The following is a 24,478-nucleotide window of genomic DNA, read 5'->3' as shown; positions in this document are numbered from 1 at the left end:
ATCTCTAAATGTCTCCCTTAGATCAAGAGTAGAGATGTCCCATTTTGATTTGCTCTTCCTCCTTGTTTTTTAATGGTTTTACTTTTAAGGATATAAAAAGTAGGGTTGCTAAGTGTAGCTTTCTGGAAGTTGGTTGTATTTTTTAAAAGGGTGTAGACAGGAAGCAGTTGATTCTCCTTTGACTCAGTTGACTCTTTATTAGCTGGCATATGTAGAATGAAATGGATGATTCAGCTCCTGTTGATAAAATAGCAGAGCTAAAATTTATGGAAAATACAAAATACAATAATGGGGATTTCTGCTGATTTTCTGTGCTTATGCAGGCACGGAGTCTTACTGATTTATTTTTTCTGTTAGTATTTTATTCTGCTATTTTTGTTTCTGGGGTTTTTTTTTGGTGTTGCAAATAAGTGATCACATAGCCCATTTCCTCCTCTAATGGAATAAATATTGTAGTGAAGATGTTGATGTACCTGCTGATGTCACTGTGATGGTAATATCTGAACCAGCACATGATTTTTAACAAGGTGAAGATCATTCCAAGACAGATGTTTTGGCAAGCAGAGCTGAGAGAAATCCCATCCAGCCTTTTGGAGCCTACTTGTTCTCTTACACTTTAATCCCTGACAGGGCAGCTGATCCACTTGATGGATTTCATTGTAATCTTCAGGATTTTGGCAACAGGAGGTGCCTCTGCCAGGTTTTGCATCTCCCCATTCATTTATTTGCCTGGGAACTCAGTGCAGTGTGATCCAGTCACATGCTGGGCACCTCCTGGGAAATATTTGGGGAGAGCTTGAGCAGAACATCATCCTGAGAGAGAAATCCATCAATCTTTGTGAGGGCTTCAGAGCATTTTTAAATCACAGAAAATGAACTGAAGACTACATGAAAACTGGCTTACCCAGAAGTGACTTTTAAAAGACAATATTTGGATACTTAATGGGAATTCTCAAGAATTATGTTTCTTAATAGGATTGCAATTTACTATAAGTGTGTTCTTAAAGCATGGATTAAAAACTTGTTTTGATACCTGAATAAACATGGTTTTAATTGACTTCCATTGAAAAGAAACAAGTATATGAATTTAGGCATGTAAAGTGTTTTTATTTGCTGTGTAATGGTTCTGTCACACTAGGACACTGTGAACTTCTCCTACAGCTGTGTGCTTCCATTTCTGGCTTCTAGGAGAAAATGTTCTCTGTTTAGCTTGGATTGTGAACTAGCTCAAACCTATAGATTCAGCTGATGGACATGAGGGATCACACATTTTATCAAAAGATAATATCTTGATACCATGCCATTACTTGATAATATCACACGAATATTGCAGTCTGACTTGAATTATTAATTATTAAAGCAAGACTGCAATATTCCTGTGGTGCGTGTGCTCTGCCCTGCTTAGGTAAACACAGATTCTGGTGGCTTTGCAAATGAAATGAAAATATCAGTAAAAAGTGGATGTTCATGATAAAAGAGTAGAAGGAAGCAATGAGAAGTGACAGCTGAAGTCAGAAACAGCTTCAAGGCTCTGCAGGTAGAAGCATCCAGTAATAAATGCTTAGTCATTTCTCTGTTGGTTAATTAATAGTAATAAATTCTCCTTCAGTGCTGCCTGTGTTTTGTTTGTCAGTCTGAAGGGAGATGTCTGCTTGTACATGACAGCAGAATTGCTTGGGTTTGGATAAGGGGATACTTTAGGAAGTGGCAATTTTCAGTGACTTCTTTTGATAAATGTAGCTAGAAATTCATGCATAAGCAGATTCTAAGTTTTCACTTATTCTGGTTTTGGGGTTTTTTCCATTCTTTTAAAATGGTAAGATCAGGAAAGAAGACAGTCAAAAACATCACTGACTAGATGGATAAAATCGGTGAGTTTATCTATAAATGTGTTGCTCTGCAGAAGTACTAACTGCATAGAGATAAATTTGAATAAAACCTAGAATATTGGTTTATTGTGATTTAATAAATACAAGTTTGTTGAAAACTTACACTACATACCAGTAATATTTGTTCTTAAAATAAGTTAACTTTCCATGCCTGCTTCTTATCAGGAAGTGTAAAAATGCTCTTAAATGGGAATTTCTTTGAGAGGAAGACAGAAAAGAAGAGATGTAGTTAGGAAATGTTTAGGCTTAGCTCACTGAAGTACCAGGAGTTATTAATAGTCATGAACTACTTCAAAGGTCTCTTAAGACCCTTCTTTTTAAAAAGTGTTATTTTAAGCATTTGGCTTTAGGCATCTGTTAAACTTGTAATATCAGTTCTTTCAATTTTTTGCAGAAATTCTCTATTGTACCTAGAATATTAAGTTGTTTTGTTTTGTTTTTAGTAATGCACATGGCTTCCAGATGCATTTAGAAAGGATTAATGAAATGACCTGTTACAGTCCAGATTTTTATGCTTAAATATTACATCAGGATGATTCTTTTTTTAAATGTAGGTCATGGGATTAACATGAGGAAATGTGAGTATTTTGGCAGCATGGGATTGTGTCTGCCATGAAGACAGCTGGAGTTTGTGCAGTGGTGGCACAAGGAGACATGGACAACTTCCACCAGAGCTGTTTACTGCAGTCATGTGTCCTGCCATGATCTTAGCATTGTTGTCTGCTTGTTAAGCTGCTATTTTAAGAAAGTGGTAAACTGTCCAAAAGGTTGATTTTTCAAGTGCTTGTTAAACAGAGGGAGGGATGTCTCCTTGGAAAATCGAGGCATGCAAGCAAGAGCTGATGGATTATGCATGATTAGCATTTTGGTGACTTTCAGTAGGTATTGTGTTGTGTTACTGTGTGGTAACAACCTCTGGCATATTGAGGAATTTGAATATTGAAGTTAAACTTTTGTGGTGAATTATTCATATTTTGGAGGAGACAAAAATGCACTGTTCCTCTGACACAGTGGTTCCAATTTGGGACTTTGAATGTGAAAGTGCCTTGGTGAATTTGGGTTTTGCAAGGTATTTCAAGGTTTCCAGATTTGTTAATATTTTGTTTCTTCCCTTAATTTTCTGAAATAAAAGCTTAATTTTTTCTTGTTTTGTTTTGTTTTTTTTTTTTCGTCTGAATAGTAGCAGCTATTTATGGTGGATGGGTTTGTTCTGGGTTTTGTTCTTTTTGTGGGAGTTTGGATTCTGAAGTGCCAAATGGAAGCAGTGAGAAACTTGGGAATTGCAGTTTGGTGGAAGTTGGCTGATTGGAGGCTGTTCCATGTCGATCTGTTCTGCCTGGTTTTTCCTGTTGCATGTGCTGTTTTGTGTGAATGAGGTTACAGGATGAAGGAAGGTGGCCAGAACTTTGCAAAAGCCCCAGAACTGACCTTTATTCTTTAGCCAACAATTTTCCTGTGTTCTGTGCAGCAAGGAGAAGTTTTTTTATTCCTATTGTGGTGCTGTAGATCCATCAAGCTGAGTAGAAAAAGTGCATAGGTTTTCTTAGGAGGAAAGCATTTCTGGAGTTCTCCTTGAAACAAAACACAAAAGCTCTAAAACTAAACATCAGTGACTCTAGAAATGGAACCTGCCATTCCTTATTGAGCTATAGGTAATAGTGAAGCACTGATGAAATCAGGTTGTTGAGTTGCAGCTATTTTTAGCTTGTGTAATTATCATTTTACTCACACACTATATTGAAAATGGGAATTAGTGAGCTCTCCAGCCAACCAATGTAGCTGCTGCAAGATGAGCATTAACACTGATCGACCTGTTGCTTGTTTTGTGTGTACTTCCCACTAATATATGGAAAAATGTCTACTGAGCACAGCTCAGCTTCAGCTGGGAACTTGGCAATTCTTCAGCACAAGAAGCAGCCAATACCTCCCACAGAAACATTCAGCTGTGCTGGCCTTGCACGACACAAGTGCTTTCAGGAAGTTTTCGAAGGAGTTGTACAATCTCCTGTTGTCCCTAGCGGGGTGAGCTCTTTGGCAAACCTGTTAGGAAGGTACTGCTTGCTTTTCAAAGTTTGTGTGCTTGGAAATTACAGACATGGCAGATGCTTCCCAGAAAGGAGACTTGGAATAAAGGAGGAGTTGTATCCTTTTGCTCCGGCGTGTTTAGATTGGTGAATTGGTAATTATTATTTTATATTTCTCTAGGTTGTAATTCAAAGCTACCCTTGGAGGGGGGGACGGCAAAGACTTGGCTTTCTGGACTCCAGCTCTGCACTCCCCAAGGAAAGTCTGAGCTGGAATTAACTCTTGGAGGGGCACATGCAGATCCTGAAACATCCTTTGAGCTTCCAGCTGTCTGCTAGAGCACTTAAAGTTGATAGTTAGGACCAAGTCATTAAACTGAGGATGAGGGAGTTTTTTGTATGCAGAACAATCTTAAAAGTTTGAATTTGAGACTTAATTACTGTTGCCTGGTGGCACATTTGAATTTCATGATGCTGGCAGTGATTTGGCAAGGTGGTGTAATCTCTTGGGCATGTAGCTACTGTTGTGTGATAATAATCAGCTTTGTAGACTGTAAGAAATGATTTTAATAAACTAACTCGCAATTGCTGGTTTCACAGCCATTATCTCTGTCTCGTAGGTGATATATTACAGTGCTGATGATGTTGGGTACCTGAACAAGAGCATCTGCAGGCTAAATTAGGAATTGCCTGGCTCCATCCAGCCATCCCTGCTGGCTCAGGGGTGCTCTTCACAGGGCTGCAGAGCAGCAGAATAACTTCACTTAAAATTGCTGGTTTATCTTAATAGTAATACTGAGGTTTGCTAGTAGGTTTTTGGATGGTTTGAGGGGTTTTTTTTTTTGTTTTTCTTCCCCTCCAGTGACGTTATTTTAGTTTGAATGCCTTGAATGAAACAACCCTATGTGCCACTCTTGCAAGAGGATGTGTTATGCAAGACATTGTTAAGATTCACGTGGTGTAATGGTCATGAAAATCAGTTTTTTTTCTAGTGTTGGTTGAGATCCATGTTAAACTGTGTTGATAAAGCCACTCAAATATCTGTGCATACATTGATTACATCCCCCACTGAACACATCTCCCAGCTTCTCCATGTTCTTACAGCAGGGACAACTGCTGGGAGTCTGGGCAAATCTCATCCCAGGGTTTGAGCCAGATCCTCTGCCTGGCCCCACATCATTGTGCATGAATTGCTGGTGTGTTTGAAATACTAGAATGCCTTGGCACCTAGTTAGTGTGTGTGTAGAGCAGTCTTGAGAAAGTTGGAATTAACATCCAGAATATTTGGGTTTTAAGCCTCTCACTGAATCCATAGGTCAAGAGAAAAACGTGTTTATGCTGTAATGGCTTTGGAGAGGGAGCAGTGAGTGTGATTAATCTGCTTAGGAAGTTGCTTCATTTTGGAGTATTCTCCAGATTTCCTATGATCTTAAAATATTTCAAAATGCTTTCCATACTCTTTCAAGTCCTTTTTCTTTCTTTTCTTCCCTGCTTTCCCCAGCCTCATGAAAAAGTTGTGGTGTCTTCTGCAGAAATCTTCCTATGTAGACTTGCACCTGGAATATGCTGGAGTTGAGATAAATTTTTAGGCTGGATTGTCAGCTCAGAGTAATTGCTTCAGTATCTGTAAAGTAAAAAGGATACTGGGCTGGCAGCAGTTAGGGAGGGAAAGCTTTACCCAGAAATGATGACACTTTTGACATTTGGAGTTACTTTACTTTTTTTTTTTTTTTTTTTTTTTTGCTTCACTTGGAGCAGGAGGCTGTGGGCATGTGGGGACACTGGGAACACCAACCCTGCGTGGGGCTGGCTCACCTCCAGGTGCTTTGGTGTGATGGTTTAACCACTTGAACCGTGCTTGGAGTGTTCTGTGGAACTTTTTGTTCTGTGCTGTTTTTGAAAGCCCAGTTTTTGGTGTCAAGGAGCTGCAGCTCTGGGCTCAGCAGGGCTGTCAGGGCAGCGTGTGGAGCTCCTTACAAGAACTCTTTGCTGAGCCAGTGCTGCGGTGCAGGGAATGAACTGCCCTCTAATTTTCATGTTGCTTTTACCAGGCTACATTTTAGCTAAAAATGGAAGCTTGTGGCAATGCAGATCTTTTTTTCATGAGTAGCTTGTCTGCTTTTGTCCTTAAATGAGCTCCATCTTTAAGGTAGAATTGAAAATATCTCCGTTGCCAGGACTGCGTTCTGTGATGCTTTCAGCATCCTCAGAAACTTAACCCTTTGAAAAATAAACTCAACTTTTGTGAAAAAGTTTGCTGTTATGCTTCCTTCCTCTTCTTTCAGGCTGGTTAAAGTGGCTTTTTTTTTGTTTGTTTTGTTTTGTTTTTGTTTTTCTTTTTTGCAGAAAGCATATGAAATCTGCAACACCTCTCCTGCATTAATGAGGGTGCAGCACAGGACAATAATGGTGTGTGTTTTGGCCTTTGCTATTGTGTATTCTGTGTGCTGTTAGTGTGCCAGCATAAATTTACTTGTTTACATTTCAGGTAATTCTTTCAGGATTTCATTAGATTTCATTATCTCTGTAGTGGAGGCAAATTTTTTTCCTGTCAAGACTTCTGAAAGTTGACTGGAGTTGCTCTGTTTTCAGAACTTAAAATGGTCACGTCATGTTTTTGTGTCTGGGGGGTGGAGTTCGGCCTCTAAGTGTGAGTTACTGTTTATGTCCCAAAATGTGTCGTTCTGGCAGTGACAAACAAAACTGCTTACACCGTGATAGTTTCATAATCACAGTATTAAAATGTTTATCTATAAATGAGCTTGGGTGAGGATGATCCATATCCTAAGTAGCTTAACCTCCATACCAAACACTGAAGTGGTTTGTAAATTCTCCAGCTAGTAGTGAACTGGGAAATCAGAAACGTGCATTTTATGTGAGATTTCAGTTGAAAGTGTGTGAAGTTTTAGGCTGGCTTTGTGATTTCAGGTCATTTTGTTTCAGTACCTTCTTGCTTTGTGCTCTGAATAATCTCCCCTGTCCTGATGCAGTGACTTTGAACACTGAGGGGTCCCCTGGCATCACCCCCAGCCCTTGTCTTGGTGTGTGACAGAGCCACATCCAGATGTTTGGGATGTAGAAGTGGTTGTCAGTATTTCACATCTTGGGGTGAACTAAAAAATACTGCTTAGTGCTGCCAGGGGAGAAAACTGATCCAAAATTTGTTATATTTTTCCCCTTTCTGCAAAGGCACTTTGTTAAACCAGTGCAGTCCAGACTGTGAGTGTGTGAGTTATTGAATGTGTCAATTCTTTCTGTACTTTCTGATATAATTTGTGATTTGAAGATGTAACTCTTCTAGAAGAGCGGTGTGCTCTCACTTGAGCTCGTTAGTAGGAGGTTTATGTAACTCCTTCTGATAAAATAGATGTCATGATATTTAACTGTGCTTAGAAGGCAAATGTAGCTCAGGGACAGGATTGAACAGAAATAATTTCACTGTGTTGAAAATGCTGATGGGGGGGCACTTTGTAGTACAGTGAAAATTGTATGAGTGAGACTGTATTTCCTTCTAATCCTAAATTCTCTTAAAGCATGGACTTCTCTGTCCCTGGGGCAGGAGAATGATCTCAGGATTGCAAGAGTTTTGGGGAAAAAAAGGTCAAAATGAGCTGCTTGACCTGAACCCATCTTTTGGTTGTGTTACAGTTAATAAAACTGTTCCAATTTCCTTCATGAAGGCAGGTCAGCTGGTCAAGTTAGCTAACAGAAATAGTCTGCACTTTGATAGTAGTTTAATTTCTGTCAGATTTGTTGAGAAATTGGTGCTTTTTTTGTGATCATTACATTAAATGCGGTTTTGGTGTCTTTTTTTTTTTCCAGAATTTACATGTTTGACAGCAGAAGTTGGCTTTCTACTATAGTGAGAGAAAATGTAAGTAAAGAAAGAAGATGATTATTTTTTTCTACACTTTGAGAAACATCCTATTTTTAAAAAAGAGATTAATTCAGATTTTTTGGCTGTTAGTCTGTGCAAGCCTAAAGTACCTGTTTTCTCCTTTAGCATGTGTATTCTTGTGTCAACAGGAAGGATTTTAAAATGGCCAGGAAACCTGCTAAATAATAGATGTTAGTGCCTGCCTCTGTCAGAGAGGGAACTGGCAAAGCAGAGGGAGACCACAGATGAAACTGTTTCATCTCAGTGGGGCAGGGAACTGTAATAAATAAAATGATGAGAATAGTCATTCTCTCATGAATGAAAAATTACTTCTCCACCATGTTTGGCAAAAGAAGGCCAAATTTCTTTTGAGCAAAGTGGCTCTTGTCACAATGTTCTTTTCAATGTGTCAGTATTATTTAAACAGAACCTAAAAATTTCAGAGTTTATATTCTGTGTAATTGTAATTATTACTATTGTTCTCGAAGCAGTAAAATCTTCATTACCTTCCAGACGTTAACTTGAATGTCTGTGAGGAGCATTGCAAATTGGCCAAGTATTTGCTGAGTTAAATCTGGTATTTTCCATTACTGGATCTTTACCTGTTTTTCAAGAGGCAGGCAGCAGCCTTTATTCCTCTGCCTTCAGTTCCCTCTGGATCCAAGGGGACCCTGAATTTTTTCTTCAATTTTAGTTTATATAAACGAGAAAGAGAACACTTCCAATTTGTTCCACAAGTAATTGTGATCTCACTGCATTTCCCACTGAATAAAAGAGAAACAAGAAATGCATCTCTGCTCTTGAAAACAAAAAAAACCCTCAGCTTTTCCAAGCCAGTGTGACGTCAGCTGACTGGAACTAACAGTGAGTTGAGGATAATTCCTTTGTCATTGTGAAAATGTCCAAGCTGCTGTGCATGTTGCTAATAGGATTTGTGGTATCTGCTAGATTAGCACAGCTTCATTTAATCAGATGACCTGCACTGGGACTGTCTGCTGGCCATGCTGGGAGCTCCTTGTTAAGCCTGGAAAGTTTGGGCTCTGGTTTTTTTTTTTTTTTTTTTTTTTTGCAAATGTTTTATTTTTCATCCATGTTGGAGTGATGGGTGTTGGCAGGAAAGAGGTTGAGGGAAGAAATGTCAGGCTGTTCATGGGAGAAAAGGGATTTGCTAGACCTCCTTAGAAAGTTACTGTGCTTGAGTAAAATATGAACAATTTAGCTTTTAAACCCTCTGTGTTACCAGACTGTGCATCCACAATGGCCTGGTGGGATCATGTTAGGTTTTGGTAGTAGTAATGTCTGCTAAAAATACCTTGTGGCAAGCAAAGCTTGACCAGCAAGGGATAGAAATTCTAAATATTTGACTTAATGATAGCTGTGATTTCAAATGTGGGCTTTTTTCTTTTAATGTGTAAAGATTATTCTCAGGACAGAGAAAGGGTGGAAGACTCCATCTTTTTTTTTTCAATAGGAATGGTGTAAGAAAATAATTCTTTAATAAGCTTCATTGCTTACTAAATTCTTAATATGAAGAATGCAATTCTTCATTGCTGTTACCAGCAGAGGAATAATATTTAACAGAGGAATACATGTTTGAATGAGTTGTATTCAGCTCTCAAGCATGAGGGTACAAAGGAATGTGAGGGTGTTAATGATACCTTGGTTTCAGTAGCTGGATTTAATTGGATAAACAGTTCGAGCTGTGGAAAGGACACTGGAGTTGTTACAATGAAATGAGGGAATTTGAGTTTCTTCCTCAGCCTTTGGATTTTTCTGTCACTGTTTTCTGAGCAGTGAGTGAATAATTCTTATTCTTTAAATAAGAATTAGTCCACTGGGAATCCTGAGTATATCTCCATTTGCAGGAAGCACATGGAAGTTCTGTAAGGCTTCCTGCAGTTTAAAAATGTAGTGCAAGGCTGTTGGACACACAAGTGACAGGACACAACTCTCCTTTTAGAGGAATATAGCTCATGTTAGAGAGAGGTGGAGAAAAGCAAACCCTGAGCTGTTCCTTTGACATAAATGAAGTGCTAAATCCTTTTGACACAGCTGAATTGTGAAGTTTTGTCCTATGTGAAAGTGAAGTCAGTTGATTTTCCTTTGTGGGAAACAGGAACAAAGTGACTCCTCCATGGGTGCCTTGTCAGAAGAGATGAGAGACTCGGGTCATGTGGGGGAGTGGGCAATAGTGAAGAGCACAGATTGTTATCCTGCAAGAGGAGAATTACCCACAAGGTGTACTGGTCAACAGGATTAGGGGAAATAAGCTTAGAGCAGAGACACTTAAGCACTTCAGCCCTTGGAAAGGTCTGGAGGGAGTTGGGGAAAGTGGATGTGTTATTGCTGAGGAGCTGCCTTCAGGGACACACTCACTTGGTCCCAAGTGAGGTAAGTGAGAGTTTGGATCCTTCCTATTTCTGCACAACTCTGGGGATAACTGGGGAAAAGGAGTGTGGAACTTGAGGAGTGACTTTTTTTCCTTGAGGTTTGCTTGGTTTGGAAATGCAGTAACTTCTTTCAAAAGTCTAGAAATAGGATTATCATCCATATCGAGCTTACAGAATCTTCTAGAAACTTTCTTGTAAAACAGGGTTAAATGTCTTGAGAACATGCCAGGAAATAAAAATCTATTTTATGATACTCGGTTGTGCTTGTTTGTGATGAGCAGAGGCTGTTCAATATATGATCCATGTCTGTAATATAAATAAATCTGTATAAAATTTCCCATGTATCAAAGTGAGAATAGATAAAAGCATTTTTCCCCATACATCCTTATGACCTTACCTGATGTCCTTAGTCTTTTGAAGATATGTTTTTAAATGCAAGACTAGTAAGCTCTGATTTACAGTATAGCTAAAGAGGACATGGGAGGCTGGAAACCTTTTTTCCTCCCACAGATCTCATATTTCTACCATAAATTCAATTGTCTAAAACATAGTATAAAAGAAATAGTGGAACAGCCAAGCTGATTTGCTGTTTGTCCCATAAATTTTACAGTTTGCTTTACAGAACTCCTATATTTTAATGCCCTTGGCTGCTGTGGGGTTGTCATTTCCTGAGTGAGTGAGTTCAGTCGTGTTGGCAGGAATTAGCACTTCCTGTTGATGTTGAAACAACAAAGACTACAAAGAGAATGTGGAAATGTGCTTTAAACAATTCCTATGGATGCTGAGAGAAAGGCACTTCAGAGTTTGGAGTTGCTTGGAATGCATAGGGGCTAAGCTGGAATTCTCAAAAGTGGATCTATATTCAATATGGGAACTTAGATGGATACATTAAAAAGTTCATTTTCTTATCTAGTGACTTTTTTCCTAGGCTGAGGGTTCATCTCCTTAGGCCTCTCCCTGTTCCATGCACAGAAGCTTTGTTTCATTTAAATGCAAGAGAATTCTCTCTCATAGTGCACAAATTCTGCAGAAATAAATGGGTGCTATTTTAAGGGGAACATATCTGCTCTGACTGACGTGAAATTATTCCTCCTATTGTATTTTTAAATAAAGCTGCATGAAAAATCTTCAGTAGTTCCTTGTACCTGCAGCTGGAATTCGTGGTGTCCTGAGTCTATTGCAGTCTCATCAGTGAGTTGCTGTGACCTTGGGCAGAACACAAAAGTTTTGGAATTTTTTTGCTCTGAAATAGGAATGATACCATCTCTAAATTTTTTGTCTGGAGTGGTCAGTGTTTACTTAGTAGGAAATGGTCTTATATGTTAACTCAGAGAATGGCAGAACTGGATAGAAAGAAGCAGAAAGATCTGAAAAATTGCAGTTTATTCTTCAATTAATTCATTTCTGACGAGAGCAGTGCATTAGTGTTTCACCAGGTGTGTGAAGTGCTCAGGAGCTGCAGACATGCTCAAAATCCTGACAGCCAGCCCAGAGTGTTTGTCTGCTGTGTGGAATGAACAAAACATCTTGAGAAACAAAAGAGCATTCAAAAGAAAAGCAGGATAATGAAGCACTCAGGATGAGTTTTGTCTTAGCTGGATTTTGGGCTGAGCTGAACAAGCAATCTTAAAGGGGCTTAGAGATGACCCTGGAAGCAGAAGAGAGAGGGAAGGAGACCCAGTTTCACAATGAAGTGAAAGGGCCTTGGAGTTGTGTGAGTGGAGGTTTTGGGAGAGAAGCCAACTAAAATTCCTTTTCTCAGATACTGTGGGTTTCAGAGAAGAGGAAAAAAATGGTAAATGATGCTATGACAAGATCTGGCATCTGTTCCTAGAGGTTTTCAGTTTGGAATAACTACTATGGAGAGAGCTTAAGCCTAAGTCTGGTTCTGGGGGATAGAAATATTTAGGGAATATTGAAGTCTAAACTGTTTTGCAGCTTCTTTTAACAGTGAAGTTTGTTCTACTGCTCTAATTTACCTTGACAGTATGTTCTCTGTTATTGTGACTGCATAAAAATTTGGAAGTTATCCTCATCTTTCTCCTTGGGAAGGGCTTTAAGAGGAAAACAAACCCCACATGCTTGCAAAGATAAATAAGCTGATTAAATCTTAACAGAATAATATGTAAAACTGCTAGCAAAGCATTTCCTTTATTGAATAGTAAAGGGTCAATGCCAGCTAATAAAATGTTCTAAAATCACACTATCAGTGTTAATTTATAAACTCCAGGTGTTCTGTGTAGTATTTGAAATTGGAACCAATTATCTTGTTCTGCAATAAAAGAGAAAATTCATCAGCATGTTTCTTCAGCATCTTCCATTGCTGTCAAGCTGCAGAGATTTTAAAACAAAAAGTTTAGGAACAGCTGAGTTAGAGATGTGGAATGCTGGAGAAAATGCCAACAGAATCTTTCTGGAGCAGAGGCTTTTAAAGATAAGTTGTACATTTAATAGGAAATATCCATATGAATTGTGATAGTGGGAAATATCATCCAATAGTTGAAGAACTCTAGGCAGAAGCTGAGGCTGTTGCAGTGGCTTCACAGAGCCTCTGCCTTGCTGGCTCTATAGAATATATATAATTTGGTGCCTATGGATACTGGGAAAACAGAGGCTTAGAGGAGAAGAGTGTCTGATGGCTGTGGTTGCTCAAACTCCTGCCCTCAAGCCAGCAAAAAATCCCTGGTTTTACCCTGACAACATGTTTGTGTTGTCAGCTCTGGGTCTCAGACATCTTAGCAGTTATCAAATAAAACCTTGAACATTTTTGAGTGATCTCCTTTTCTCCACTAGCAGAACAATATTTTTCATAACCATGATGTTGCAGACAGTTGTTACAGCATTTTGCAGGTGCTTGTGTCAGTGTAAATCCTTTTTCTTTGCTGGGACAATTCCTTACTCTGGTCTGAGGAGCTGCAGGGAAGCTTTGACTTCCATGTCTAAAATTGGTGTTAGCTGCTTACTCACTCTTGGGCAACTTGAATTTATACAAAAATGAATCAGAAACATTCTAATGAAGAAAAGGAAAAAGGTAGGAGGCCTGGAGGAGAGAAAAAAGTCCAAATTCTATTTTATTTCCTATGGCTGGAAGGAAATCACATCCATTTGTGACAACACCCTATGCTGAGGAGGTTTCAGACACAAATTTTCACGTTTATTCCTGTGTTAATAAATCAATCTGCCGTTTTTTTTTTTTTCAAGTTTGAAGTGGTTGAAAGTGATTTGTAATTTCAAACTCTTGACTTGTAATTCTGCTTCCTGTGCCCTGTGTTTCAGATTTCTGGTTGTTTCAGAGGTGGCAGTGGAGCACACCTTTAGCACAGGAAAATGAGCGAGCTTGACCAGTTACGCCAGGAGGCCGAGCAACTGAAAAACCAAATCAGAGTATGTATTGTGCCTCAGCACAAATGAACGTGGCTTGAGGAGGACTCAAATGATGCCTTAAATGTTTCCCCAATGTCAGAGTTAAAGTAGGAAGGGCAAGCACATATGACTGCTTGAAAATTACTTTCTTGTCTTTTATATTGCTTAGAAAATAAGTTACAGAAGCAATGCACAAAATCGCTGATCAGAATGAGTGGTTACTGAAGTTTGTCTGAGCTAGAGCATAACTAAAGTTAAAAAAAATTCTTAAAATAAGGTCAGTGATAAAGTTTGTCAGAGCTTTGTGCAGTAAGTTCTTAAAAACCTCTGAGGTTGGAGGCTGCACAGCCTCTGTACAAGCAGTTCCACTGCTTGAGTGTCTTTGTGGTGAAAGTCATGTTGCCTTTCTCCCAAAAGAAGAAGAAATTTCAAAGTTCAGTGCACAATGTGTGTTGACAGCAGGCAGTGTATTATGGTAATGCTGCTGTTAGGATGGGTCCTCTCTGGGTGACAAGCAGAAATGTTTTCTGAACCTGGGGCTCAGGGGGCTTAATCAACTTGATAAAACAGAGAAAGAAATGTACAGAGCTCCATCCAATTTCTCCAATTTCCTTCTCTTGCAGGATGCTAGGAAAGCATGTGCAGATGCCACCCTGGCTCAGGTAAGAATTTCAGAGTTTAACAGGAATTAAGAAAATTTATCTCCTTTACAAAAAGAAAATGCTGTGTAAGAAGGTGAATGCAAGTGAATCTGGTTTTGCCTCTTGTAGCAATTTTTTTTATTTTGCCTTTGGGTGTTTTCTTCCAGAAATAAGTACATGTTTGTCCAGTTTCTGAGAGCAGTGGCCTTGAGCAGTGATTTCTTTGGGTGACTCAGGGCACATTTCTGCTGCTTAATGGAAAATAATGCTCGGCCCTGGAGCTGGGAGCAATACTGTTGTTACCCTGATAATGAGAACCATAAGGCCTGCTGAGGTCAAACTGCTTCAATGTCTGCCACATTTATCTGTGCAGGAGGAGAAAACCCAGATCAAAGGTCTGAAATCCTTGAAGTCTAAGAAGATACAACCTAAACAAAACAAATTCTGGGAGTGTTTATAAATGCAATAAGCTGCTTGCATCAGGTGATAAAGATATGCTGCTCAACATGACATAACTTGTGAATGGGCAGTTAAAAAAAAAAATTCAGTCAATATTGAGAATATTGGACTGTGGGAATCGTGTATGAGATGTTAGTTGTGAAGAGTGAAGGGGAAAACTCAGTGTGTGACATTTTCCTGCTTCAGATCACAGCCAATATTGACCCAGTGGGGAGAATCCAGATGCGCACTAGGAGAACACTCCGGGGACACCTGGCCAAAATTTATGCAATGCACTGGGGGACTGATTCCAGGTGGGTACAAAACTGCTCCTGTGGCTTCACTGCTGGAAAGTTGAATGCACAGGCCTTGGGACCACATGGAATTAATAATTCTGAGAGAACTTGGACAAGCCAGAGGAGTCAGAAACGCTGAATGCCAGAGTTTTCCTCCGTGTTTCTGTAATCCAAGTCTACATTTGATGCCAAAATCCCAGTCTTTGTGTACTTGCCTGAAAAATGCAGTAGTGGTACCACATGAATTCTGAGGAACTGTGGAAATAGAGTAGATGCCATTATCAGTTGTCTTTTTTCCCTTTTGTTCCTTTCCTGGTAACTACTGATTCATTTAAAGAGAAACTGAATCCACTGGTACCAGCTGCTTTCATTGTCTTTTCTTTACAATGTTCATCACAAAGGTATTCCTTGGCTGCCCACAATGATTGTTTTTCCCTCCTGTTTCCTCCCTAGGCTTCTAGTTAGTGCCTCCCAGGATGGCAAACTTATAATTTGGGACAGCTATACTACAAACAAGGTAAGGCCAGCTGATCCATTGCAGTGTGATTCAGTTGTGAATGCATCAGAAGGAAGTGTTGCCCATCATCATTTTGGCTCTGTTGCTTTCCTAGTCCTAAGTGCAAATCTTGAATTCTGCAACACAATCAAGTTGTGTATGAAGAGCACAGCAGTGTGTGAAAATGTGCACCACAAATGGAGAACAAGGAAAGATCTCCTTCTAAAGAATGTTTGCATTTATTTTGATGCTGCAGAAAAATGATTACCAGAGAGCAGGCAGTGCTGAGCATCTTGCACCAGAAGGGGCAGAGATTTCAGCACAGCCAGATTAATTTGTTGTCTCAGTGGAGTCCTGAAAGACTCCACTGACATGTTCTAATGAGTCATCACTTGGTGGCTGCAGTCACATGAGGCAGTTCAGGACTACTTTTACTTTCATTTGACAATGGTTGGTATTTACAGATCATGGCCACTGTTACAGGGCTGCCAACAATTCCCAGGTAGCCTCTTTTGGTTGACAGAGCTGCTTGAGTCTCATGCATGGAACTGGTTTCATTCTGAAGAAATTTTCCTAACTTAGCTCCTCACAGCATTAAAATCAGTGTTACCAGTGCACTGGAGCAAATGGCATCACCTTACTAAAAAGTTAATATAATACATTTTTGAAATTTAAAAGAAATTGTCTCCTTTTTGCTTTCATCCTCATCCTTTGACCCCAGCCTGCAGGTAAATGTCATCTAAATTACTGTGGCTACTGTAGGATGGTGAAATCATCACTGCATCCCATGATTTCTGTATTGGTATCTTCAGTTCTTACATCAATGCTAATTAATCCCTGCAATATTCTTCTGGCAGTTCCAGCACACACTGGAAGTAACACAGTGTTGTCATCAATTTGATCTTTGCTTAATGATAAAATAAAATGCCTCAAAGTGAATATTCCAAATAGTTCCTTGGTAGAAGACTTCCAAAAATGAACTGGTTGTGGTTTTAGGACAGGGTTGGGGTTTTTTTAACTGATCTTTGCTGCAGGATCACTAATTCCTGGCTGTTGCTCTGCTTCTAATGAGATTTTTCCTTAAGAAATTCAGGCACATTGTTAATATTGCATGAAATATCACCATATGTCTAAGGGCACCAGCCCTTTCCTAAAGACTTTCTGAAGAAATTTAAGGGATGAACATAACGAGTTAACAAGACAGAACAGGTTTAGCTTCCATAATTATCTAAAAAAAGTTCTTTGAGCACAGGATGACAAGGAAACATGGGGTAGTTATTTAAATGTGAAGCTTGATTGCTTGCAGTGGGTTTCCAAAGAAGGATTTAAGTGGCAGTGGAAGCAGCGATTTCCTTACTTGTTCATTCACAGCATCTAAGCCTGGAATTGGCAGTTTTGCTGACTGTGCTTGGAAGTCAATATTTTCCTGAACCTATAATAAACCAATAGTAATCAGAGCACTGAAATGAAATAATTCACTTTGGACCAAAATTGCTGATGAAACTGGATTGAGGAAAAGCAAATCTGAGGTTTTATGACGTCACTACTTGTTCTGACGAGCAAGTTTACCCTCAAAATAGTTTGTACTCAAACTGCTGTTTTATTCTTGCCTCTCTGCCAAAAAACATGATGCCTGCCTTGAGACACAGGTGAAAAACTTCCTTGTGGTGCATGACTGAATGCAATTTTTGCAGCTGCAATCCATGCCTGTCTCTGTTTCAGGTGCATGCGATTCCCCTGCGCTCCTCCTGGGTCATGACTTGTGCATATGCTCCCTCTGGGAATTACGTGGCTTGTGGTGGGCTGGACAACATCTGCTCCATTTATAACTTGAAAACTCGTGAAGGGAATGTCCGTGTCAGCCGTGAGCTCGCTGGGCACACAGGTGAGTGCTGCTCTGAGTTACCTCAGCACAGCGAAGGTGAAAAAAAAATCCTTTAAATATCATTTCCTACTAATGATCTACTTCTTTCCTCAGGCAGGAATTTAGCTGCAGACTGCTTGGTTTTAAGTGTTTCTAAGCAGTTTTTCTGCTGTAAAATTGAACAAGAACTTACAGCTGGAAGTTGGTGTTTGCAGGTTTTCATATTTTCTGCTGTAGTTTGAATTCTGTGCTTTGTGAAATGGAGGTGGTTGGCAGGCAGGCTTATTCTGTAATCAAAGTGGTTCCACTGATGGTTTGGCAGATGGGATTTCAGGAAAAAAGAGCCTTCAGACCATTCAGATGAAATTCTTTGATGCTGCTGTTGGGAAACATGCAATGTCCATGCTCAGGTCTTTGTACTGAGCAGGAGTGCAGTTTATTTTTCCTCAGTGCTTGTCTGATGCAGTTGAGGTCATGAACATTCGTTGCTGCTGGATGCAGTGACACTGAGATCCCCTTCCTTACAAAGTTGAGTGTGTGCAGTGCAGGCTCTCTTAGACTCCTGCCCAGCTTGGCCAGTGGCTTCCACACTTTTGTCCCCCATCCCTTGGGTGGGTCAGGGTGATCTCTAAAGAGCCAACCCACATTTTGTCCAAAACATTGCAGATTCCTTTACAAAAATCATCTGTTGCATTTTAGGCTTTTAGTGTTACTTGCTGCAGCTTCAGGAGAGGAAGGAAGCAGCTTATTAGCAAACCAATTTGCCTTTGGAGGGTAATCTCTGGCCTTATTTGTGCTCCTTTTATTCTGTTTCCAGGCTACCTGTCCTGCTGTCGTTTCCTGGATGATAATCAGATCGTCACCAGCTCTGGCGACACCACTTGGTAAGCTGGGACATGGGGACAGCACTGTCAGGAAGGGCTTTTCTAATCCATTCTCTGTGCCTGAAAGAAACTTTGTCCTTCACAAACTTCATCATCACCCACAGGACTGTGGTGATGCTGCTCATATGTCACTTTTTGTCAAGTGACAATTTTGGTAATTTCAGCTATGAGCTTTGGCTGTTTGCTTGTGCCCATGTTCTGAAGAGCCTGACCTAATTCTGTGTTAAGATGTTCTGGGAATTTTTTTTTAATGTAACTGTTTGGTTTTCAGGAATAACTGTAATAGACTAATGATTTTCCTCAAAACCCTTTTTGTATTCAGTATTTATTACTTAAAATCATGTTTGGATATTTCTAATACAGAACATAGTTAATGTTGTTACTCAGAATAGCTCCTAGAAAATATTCTCCAGTGACAATAGCTGGGTTTTTTGAGGAGAATGTAGGTGTGTATCTTCATAAATTCTGGCTTCTGAACTAAAAAAGGCCTCCATCTTTTTTTCATAGATTTTTCTATTACATCTATTTCTTAAAAGCATTGCAGTTCTCCCAAGCAGCAGCACTTGCAGCAAAGGTTGTCTAATAAATACCTGTCAAACACAATGTCAGTCTGTTTGAATGCCTGTGTGTTAGTCCACTGATTGTCAGTAGCTATGGAAGATGTATGGGATTGAAACCAAAAATGTTTCTCAGTATGTGTTGGTGTTTAGAAAACTCAAAAAGCTATAATGAAATGAGAGAGTTTGTAGAAATGCTGCTCTTTGTGAGAGAATACAACTTCTTCAGGAGCTCTGTAGTAATTCTGCAGCTGTCCTTGACATCACCTCAGTTTAGCCAAGCCTCAAAAGAATTTATCAAAGTACAGGCATCTCTTGTTTGCCTGGTTTGAACCTGCTGCTGATGGCTCTGGTTTGCTGAGAAATTACAGGAATTAAAAATCCCCCCTTCCTGAAGTGTTTAGACCTCTTCTTAAGGAGGTGATAGTGTTCTTTCATCCTTTTATACTCTTAATTATCACTGTAGTAGTGATTTGGCCGACTTGCAGCTTTAAGATCAGACATAATTCACAAAGTTACTCATCCTCTGTGAGTTTATAAAAATGAGAAATGCTGGCTCAGCTTTTGCTGTAGCCTTACCACTGCTTCTTCAAGTGAAGCTGTGGTAGTACTGGATAACAGCCATGGCAGAGAACTATGGGATGAACAGCCCTCAGTGCCAGGCACCAGTTTTTTCCAGTATTTTTTCAATTTAAAACCTCCCAATGTTTTAAAATTAAGGATAGCTTTAAACCAAATAGTTAACCAGAAATGTTTATTTCTATTGTCAGTATCAATGTTGTTAATACTTGGAATTTTACTTCAGCAGTGATAAAAAGACCTTACAAAGGAGCACAAAAGTGTTGATTTTTGCCTCTTCAATTCTTCTTTCCAGTGCTCTCTGGGACATAGAAACTGGTCAGCAGACAACCACGTTTACTGGGCACACTGGAGATGTGATGAGTTTGTCCCTTGCCCCCGATGCCCGGTGTTTTGTTTCTGGTGCCTGCGATGCCTCTGCCAAACTGTGGGATGTCAGAGAAGGAATGTGCCGGCAAACCTTCACCGGCCACGAGTCAGACATCAACGCCATCTGTGTATGTAGCTGCTTCTCTGGCATCTTCTGGTTGTCTGCTCTCAGCTCTTCAGCATGATGATGTTGTTTTCAGGGTTTTTTAAAATAAGTTTGTAGAGCTGAGAGAATTACCTGAAACTTGTGTTTTTTCACTGGGTTTCATATCCCCATGTGGAGAGGTGCAGCCTCTTGTTTGCTGTGCTCTGATGTGATGCAAAGGGATGAAAACTGAAACCATTTGTGGTTTTTTTTGTTTTGTTTTTTTTTTTTTTTCCTCCCCCATGAAGTTCTTCCCCAATGGCAACGCCTTTGCCACGGGCTCAGACGATGCCACCTGCCGGCTCTTTGACCTGCGGGCTGACCAGGAGCTGATGGTTTATTCCCATGACAACATCATCTGTGGCATCACCTCTGTAGCATTTTCCAAGAGTGGCCGCCTGCTCCTAGCTGGGTATGATGACTTCAACTGCAACGTGTGGGACACGCTGAAAGCTGATAGAGCAGGTAAATAAATGGGTTTGAATATTGCAGACTCAGTGGGGATATTTGATTGGGGTAGTCCCCAGCTCTGCAGGTGTCCAAGGCATTCCTGGATGTGGCACTCGGTGCTCTGGGCAGGGTGACAGGGTGGGCACCAGCCACAGGTTGGACTTAGTGGCCTTGGTGGCCTTTTGCAACCTGTGCTGCTGAATGTGTGAATTGAATCTCATGCACAGATCTGTCAGCACTCACTGTCTCAACTTCAGAACTCTGAAAACTTCTTCAAGCTGCCCAGTGATGGTACAGATCCATTGGAATCCTGCTCAAGGATGGATGCTTGAGAACAGGAAGATTGCCATTAAAAGCAAGGGCTTGGGGTGGAGGGATATTCTTTTTTAGACTTTATGGCTTTGTTTATGCATTAACTACTCAAAGCAATTCAACATTAATGTTGCTATTTATACACAAAAATTCTTTTCCTGGTATTAGTAGCAGTAGTTGTAGAGACAACCAGCAAAACAGCAGAGACTGTGAAGTTTATCTTTTGAGGAAACAAACATGAAACTCATGGTCCAAAGATGAAGAGAATTTAACTTCGGTTCTTTAAAATGAAAACTTTTGTTGGAAAAAAGGTACAGATTAGGCCACAAATGTTTCATTACTCTCATCAGAATAGGAGATGAGAAAAATATTCTCCATATTGAAATGTTCCAAGGCTTCAGGTTGCCAGGCAGATTTGGCACTTCTGATATTAAACACTTCTGTATCTTCTGATATTGGCACTTCTGTATTAAACACCTCTGTGGTTGTGTGTTCAGTACAAGTATTTTAAGACTTCTTGGTGCTGATTTTGTTTCACCAAATTGCAGCACTTCCTATTGCTGGTGGGAGAATGAGGAGAGTCCTGTGAGCACTCTAATTCATGTAGAAAGATTAATTTCAAGTCCATCAAGAATATCTTGGCTCAGTGCTGTGGACTGGAAAGCTTGAACATAATTAGGTTTTCTTTTTTACCTCCTTGAAGCTGTTAAATTAAAGGGGATAGAGGAAAATGTTGTCTCCCTTAATTTTTCTGCTTAGTGTCTCAATTCTTTCTTTTAATGGTGCTATAATTGAATTGTATTAGATCTCCATATTGACAAATAGATTGTATGGAGGAGTCTGTCTTGTGAATGTAGTAAGAAAAAATTGGATGAAAAATGCTTTAGAGTTCATAACATAATTCAGTTTAACTTCCAGTTTTAAAAGAAAATTTTTTACAAATGTAAACATTTTGTAAAATTTAACTGATCTTTGTCACTATGGTGAGGAACAGAAGCTGTGCAGTGCATGTTTGTGGTGACATTGTCAGAATTTTCAGGGCTGTCACTTCACATCTCATGGGAGACCAATATAATATGGGGAATATACAAGGAAAATTTTGGAGTCATGCATTTACTGAATTACCCTTTGAGAACCCAGCTCTGTCCTGAGTCTGTGCTTGTAGAACCAAAGGCATTTAAAAATTCCAGCTGTGTTTGTTCAGGATTTTTGACTCTAGAGCTTGGCTAGTCCAAACATGCTGTGGTGTGATTCGAACAGGCAGGAAATCACCACAACAATGCAATTTCTTTGTTCATTTCTCATCTCTAGGTGTCCTTGCTGGTCACGATAACCGTGTCAGTTGCTTAGGTGTGACTGATGATGGCATGGCAGTGGCAACAGGGTCATGGGACAGCTTCCTCAAGATCTGGAACTGAAGTAGGTGAGTACCCAGCTCATTAAGGCTGCTTTGGGGTCCAGGATGCTTTTTGCCAGCAGTGCTGTTCCTTTTTCAGGTTAGGAAATCAGTGAGGAGCAGACTTGGGGGGGTTTAGATGATCATTATTTTAATGTATGCACTGAACATTGTTGTGGTGGCCAATTTTGGAGTGCTGTACTTCCCTGTGTGGGTTTTTGAGTAAATAAATAAATATCCTTGGGAAAGGGGGGGGGGATAATGCCTGGATGTGTCAGTGGTGGGGACAGCAGTGTTGGCCCTTGTTTGCAGTTTCTCAAAGTGCCACTCTCACCAGATGTTTCTGTGTGCCAGAAGAGCAGTGGACTCCACGACTGGAAGAAGTTTCCAACGGTTGAAAATGAAAAACGATAGCATATCCAATCCAACCATACTAACTTGGACCCCCATCCTCCCCAACTTCAAAGGGCAAGATCTTTTCCGTCTCCTGTTGCTGAAATGAAGAGCACAATTACCTTTCCAAGAAGAATTTCTGTGTTGTAAGCAAAATGAAATTGTGCATTCCTTTTGGGACCATTTTTTTTTGTCTTGAGAATTTAAAAACAAACGAAACACTATCATAAAAAGCATGACCAGAAAATAAACTTGAGCATAATTGTGAAACAGTTAGCTTTCACTGTAGTTTCCAAGTTGAAGTTAAGGACTTTATCTCACACACTTGCAAATTTTAAAGTCATGTTTGTAGCAGGATTTTTTTCAAGTTTCCTTTTTGAATACATTTCCTTATGTATTTAATTGAGCAAAACAAGGGAGTCCTAGCCCAGAGCACCTGGGGGTTGTTAACGCTGTAAATTTAGTCCCTAATTTTTTTTATTTTTATTTTCTAGTATCACAGATAATTGTTGCACAAAACTTGGCATATATAGGATAATGTTAAGCAGTAAGGTAACCAAGCACATGCTGTAAAAGGTAATGAATGCTTGTTTAAAGAATCCTTTCACCTTTTATGGATTACAAATGCAATCCTTGGTCCCTCCTGCCCCCCCCTTTTTCACCACACTGATTTTTTTAATCTGTTTTGGTTTGTCCACTTGGAAGGGCAGTTTATATATCCTAACACTATCCTATAAGTCTCAACAACCAGGAATCTCTGTTTTCAAAAGAGACCTATCCTACACTTGGGTATTGAGTCAATTCTTTGTGTATGAAATGATGTACAAATCAATGTTTTGAAAATAATGATCTTGAACTTTCTAAGTTAAACAGAAAAAAAAAAACCTTTTTTGATTGTTTGCCATATTGGGTGGGTTTACTCTTAGAATCGCATGCTGTAGAAATGCTAAAAAGTGCATATTGGACTAAGTCCTTAGATGTTTTTTCTTTGAAGAAATAACCTGTTTAAAAACTGTAACCATTGTCGCTGTATTCATTTATTGTTGCTACTCTGTGCATAAATCTATGAAGAACTCCAGTACGAAGCTATGCACGTTTTGGAGTAGCGTGATAAGTCACTTTTTTTTTTTTTTTTTTTTTTTTTAAAAAAAAAAAAAAAAAAAAAAAAAGAAAAAGAAACAGCCTGTTCAAACAATCGCTGTCAAAGATTCTGGGGTGTGGGAGGAGGGAACCTAGACCATCTTCTTTATAAATCAGTTCCTCACAGCCAGTTCCTCTTGCAGGATGAGTCCTTTGCATCTGATCAGAGTCATTTTTGTAATGAGCAGGTTTTCCTGGCTTTCTTTTCAAATAAAATGTTAAAAGCAGCAGTGTTTGGACAGCAGATTGTTCTTTCCTATCTTCTCACTGTATCCAGAAATGCTCCTTCCTAGCAGCAGTAGTAGCTTTTCTCCATTTTGTTTTTTCTGCAACATTCTGTACAAAAATGTGCTGTAATTGTGCGTTAGGCCTGGATTTGGCATAAAAGATGAGTTCCCTCTTACTCTCTTTCATGAAACTACTCTGTAGAGCTTTCTCCACGCCCTGTATCCCTCTTCACCTTTTGTATTTAATTTTAAAGTCAGTGTACTTCAAGAAAGCTGGATGCAAGATAGATACTATATTAAAATGTAATGTTATTTAAGATGTAATAAAGCAGTTTGACATGAGTTTGGACTGATCTGTTTTACAGCTTATTGTTCAACATGCAGAACATCTTCTGAGTTGTGAAATAAGAACACAGGAGGAGGAGATGCTGTCCCCAGAGAAATGGTTTGGTGTTTTTTAAATGGTTAATGGTCAGTTATTGGGCAGAATATGCATTTAACTCCAAATTCAAAGAGCCAGTATGGTTCAAGAGGTGCACATGACAAAAATGCTTTGTGCTATAGGAGTGGAGCACCTGAAGTAGGAAATCAAAGCAAAACGCTGAGTAACTTCTTTTAAAACTTTTGTGTCCTTTAATAGGGAAAGAATTGAGTGGAACATCTTTGTGTTCCTGCCACGGGAGGATCTGGCCACAGCAGCCCTGGTGGCACTGTTAGATTGACAGGGTAAGAAGTCATTTTCATTCTC

At 39.6% G+C, this 24,478-nt stretch overlaps 1 protein-coding gene across 8 annotated transcripts in view; it reads left to right on the top strand.

Moving 5' to 3' along the window:
• Window positions 1-24,072, top strand: part of GNB1 (G protein subunit beta 1) — a 34,773-nt gene extending 10,701 nt beyond the window's left edge. For 2 of the 8 annotated variants that reach the window (XM_088178635.1, XM_088178634.1), the window contains exons 2-12: window positions 7,736-7,787; window positions 13,457-13,564; window positions 14,167-14,205; window positions 14,830-14,936; window positions 15,372-15,435; window positions 17,137-17,299; window positions 18,096-18,162; window positions 19,594-19,795; window positions 20,061-20,277; window positions 21,886-21,997; window positions 22,283-24,072. In XM_088178635.1, coding sequence (XP_088034761.1) covers window positions 13,508-13,564; window positions 14,167-14,205; window positions 14,830-14,936; window positions 15,372-15,435; window positions 17,137-17,299; window positions 18,096-18,162; window positions 19,594-19,795; window positions 20,061-20,277; window positions 21,886-21,992 — 1,023 coding nt within the window. In that variant the 5' untranslated portion in view covers window positions 7,736-7,787; window positions 13,457-13,507 and the 3' untranslated portion in view covers window positions 21,993-21,997; window positions 22,283-24,072. The remainder of the gene's footprint in view (window positions 1-7,735; window positions 7,788-13,456; window positions 13,565-14,166; window positions 14,206-14,829; window positions 14,937-15,371; window positions 15,436-17,136; window positions 17,300-18,095; window positions 18,163-19,593; window positions 19,796-20,060; window positions 20,278-21,885; window positions 21,998-22,282) is intronic. The other 6 variants (XM_014883966.2, XM_088178636.1, XM_014883965.2 and 3 more) reach the window with 3 other exon arrangements.
• The last annotated feature ends 406 nt before the right edge of the window (window positions 24,073-24,478 follow it).

This window comes from Sturnus vulgaris, chromosome 25 (genome assembly GCF_052056855.1).
Source record: "Sturnus vulgaris isolate bStuVul1 chromosome 25, bStuVul1.hap1, whole genome shotgun sequence".
Taxonomy (NCBI): domain Eukaryota; kingdom Metazoa; phylum Chordata; class Aves; order Passeriformes; family Sturnidae; genus Sturnus; species Sturnus vulgaris.
The sequence above is the reverse complement of the archived record's forward strand: the minus strand, read 5'-3'. Positions and strand labels throughout refer to the sequence as shown.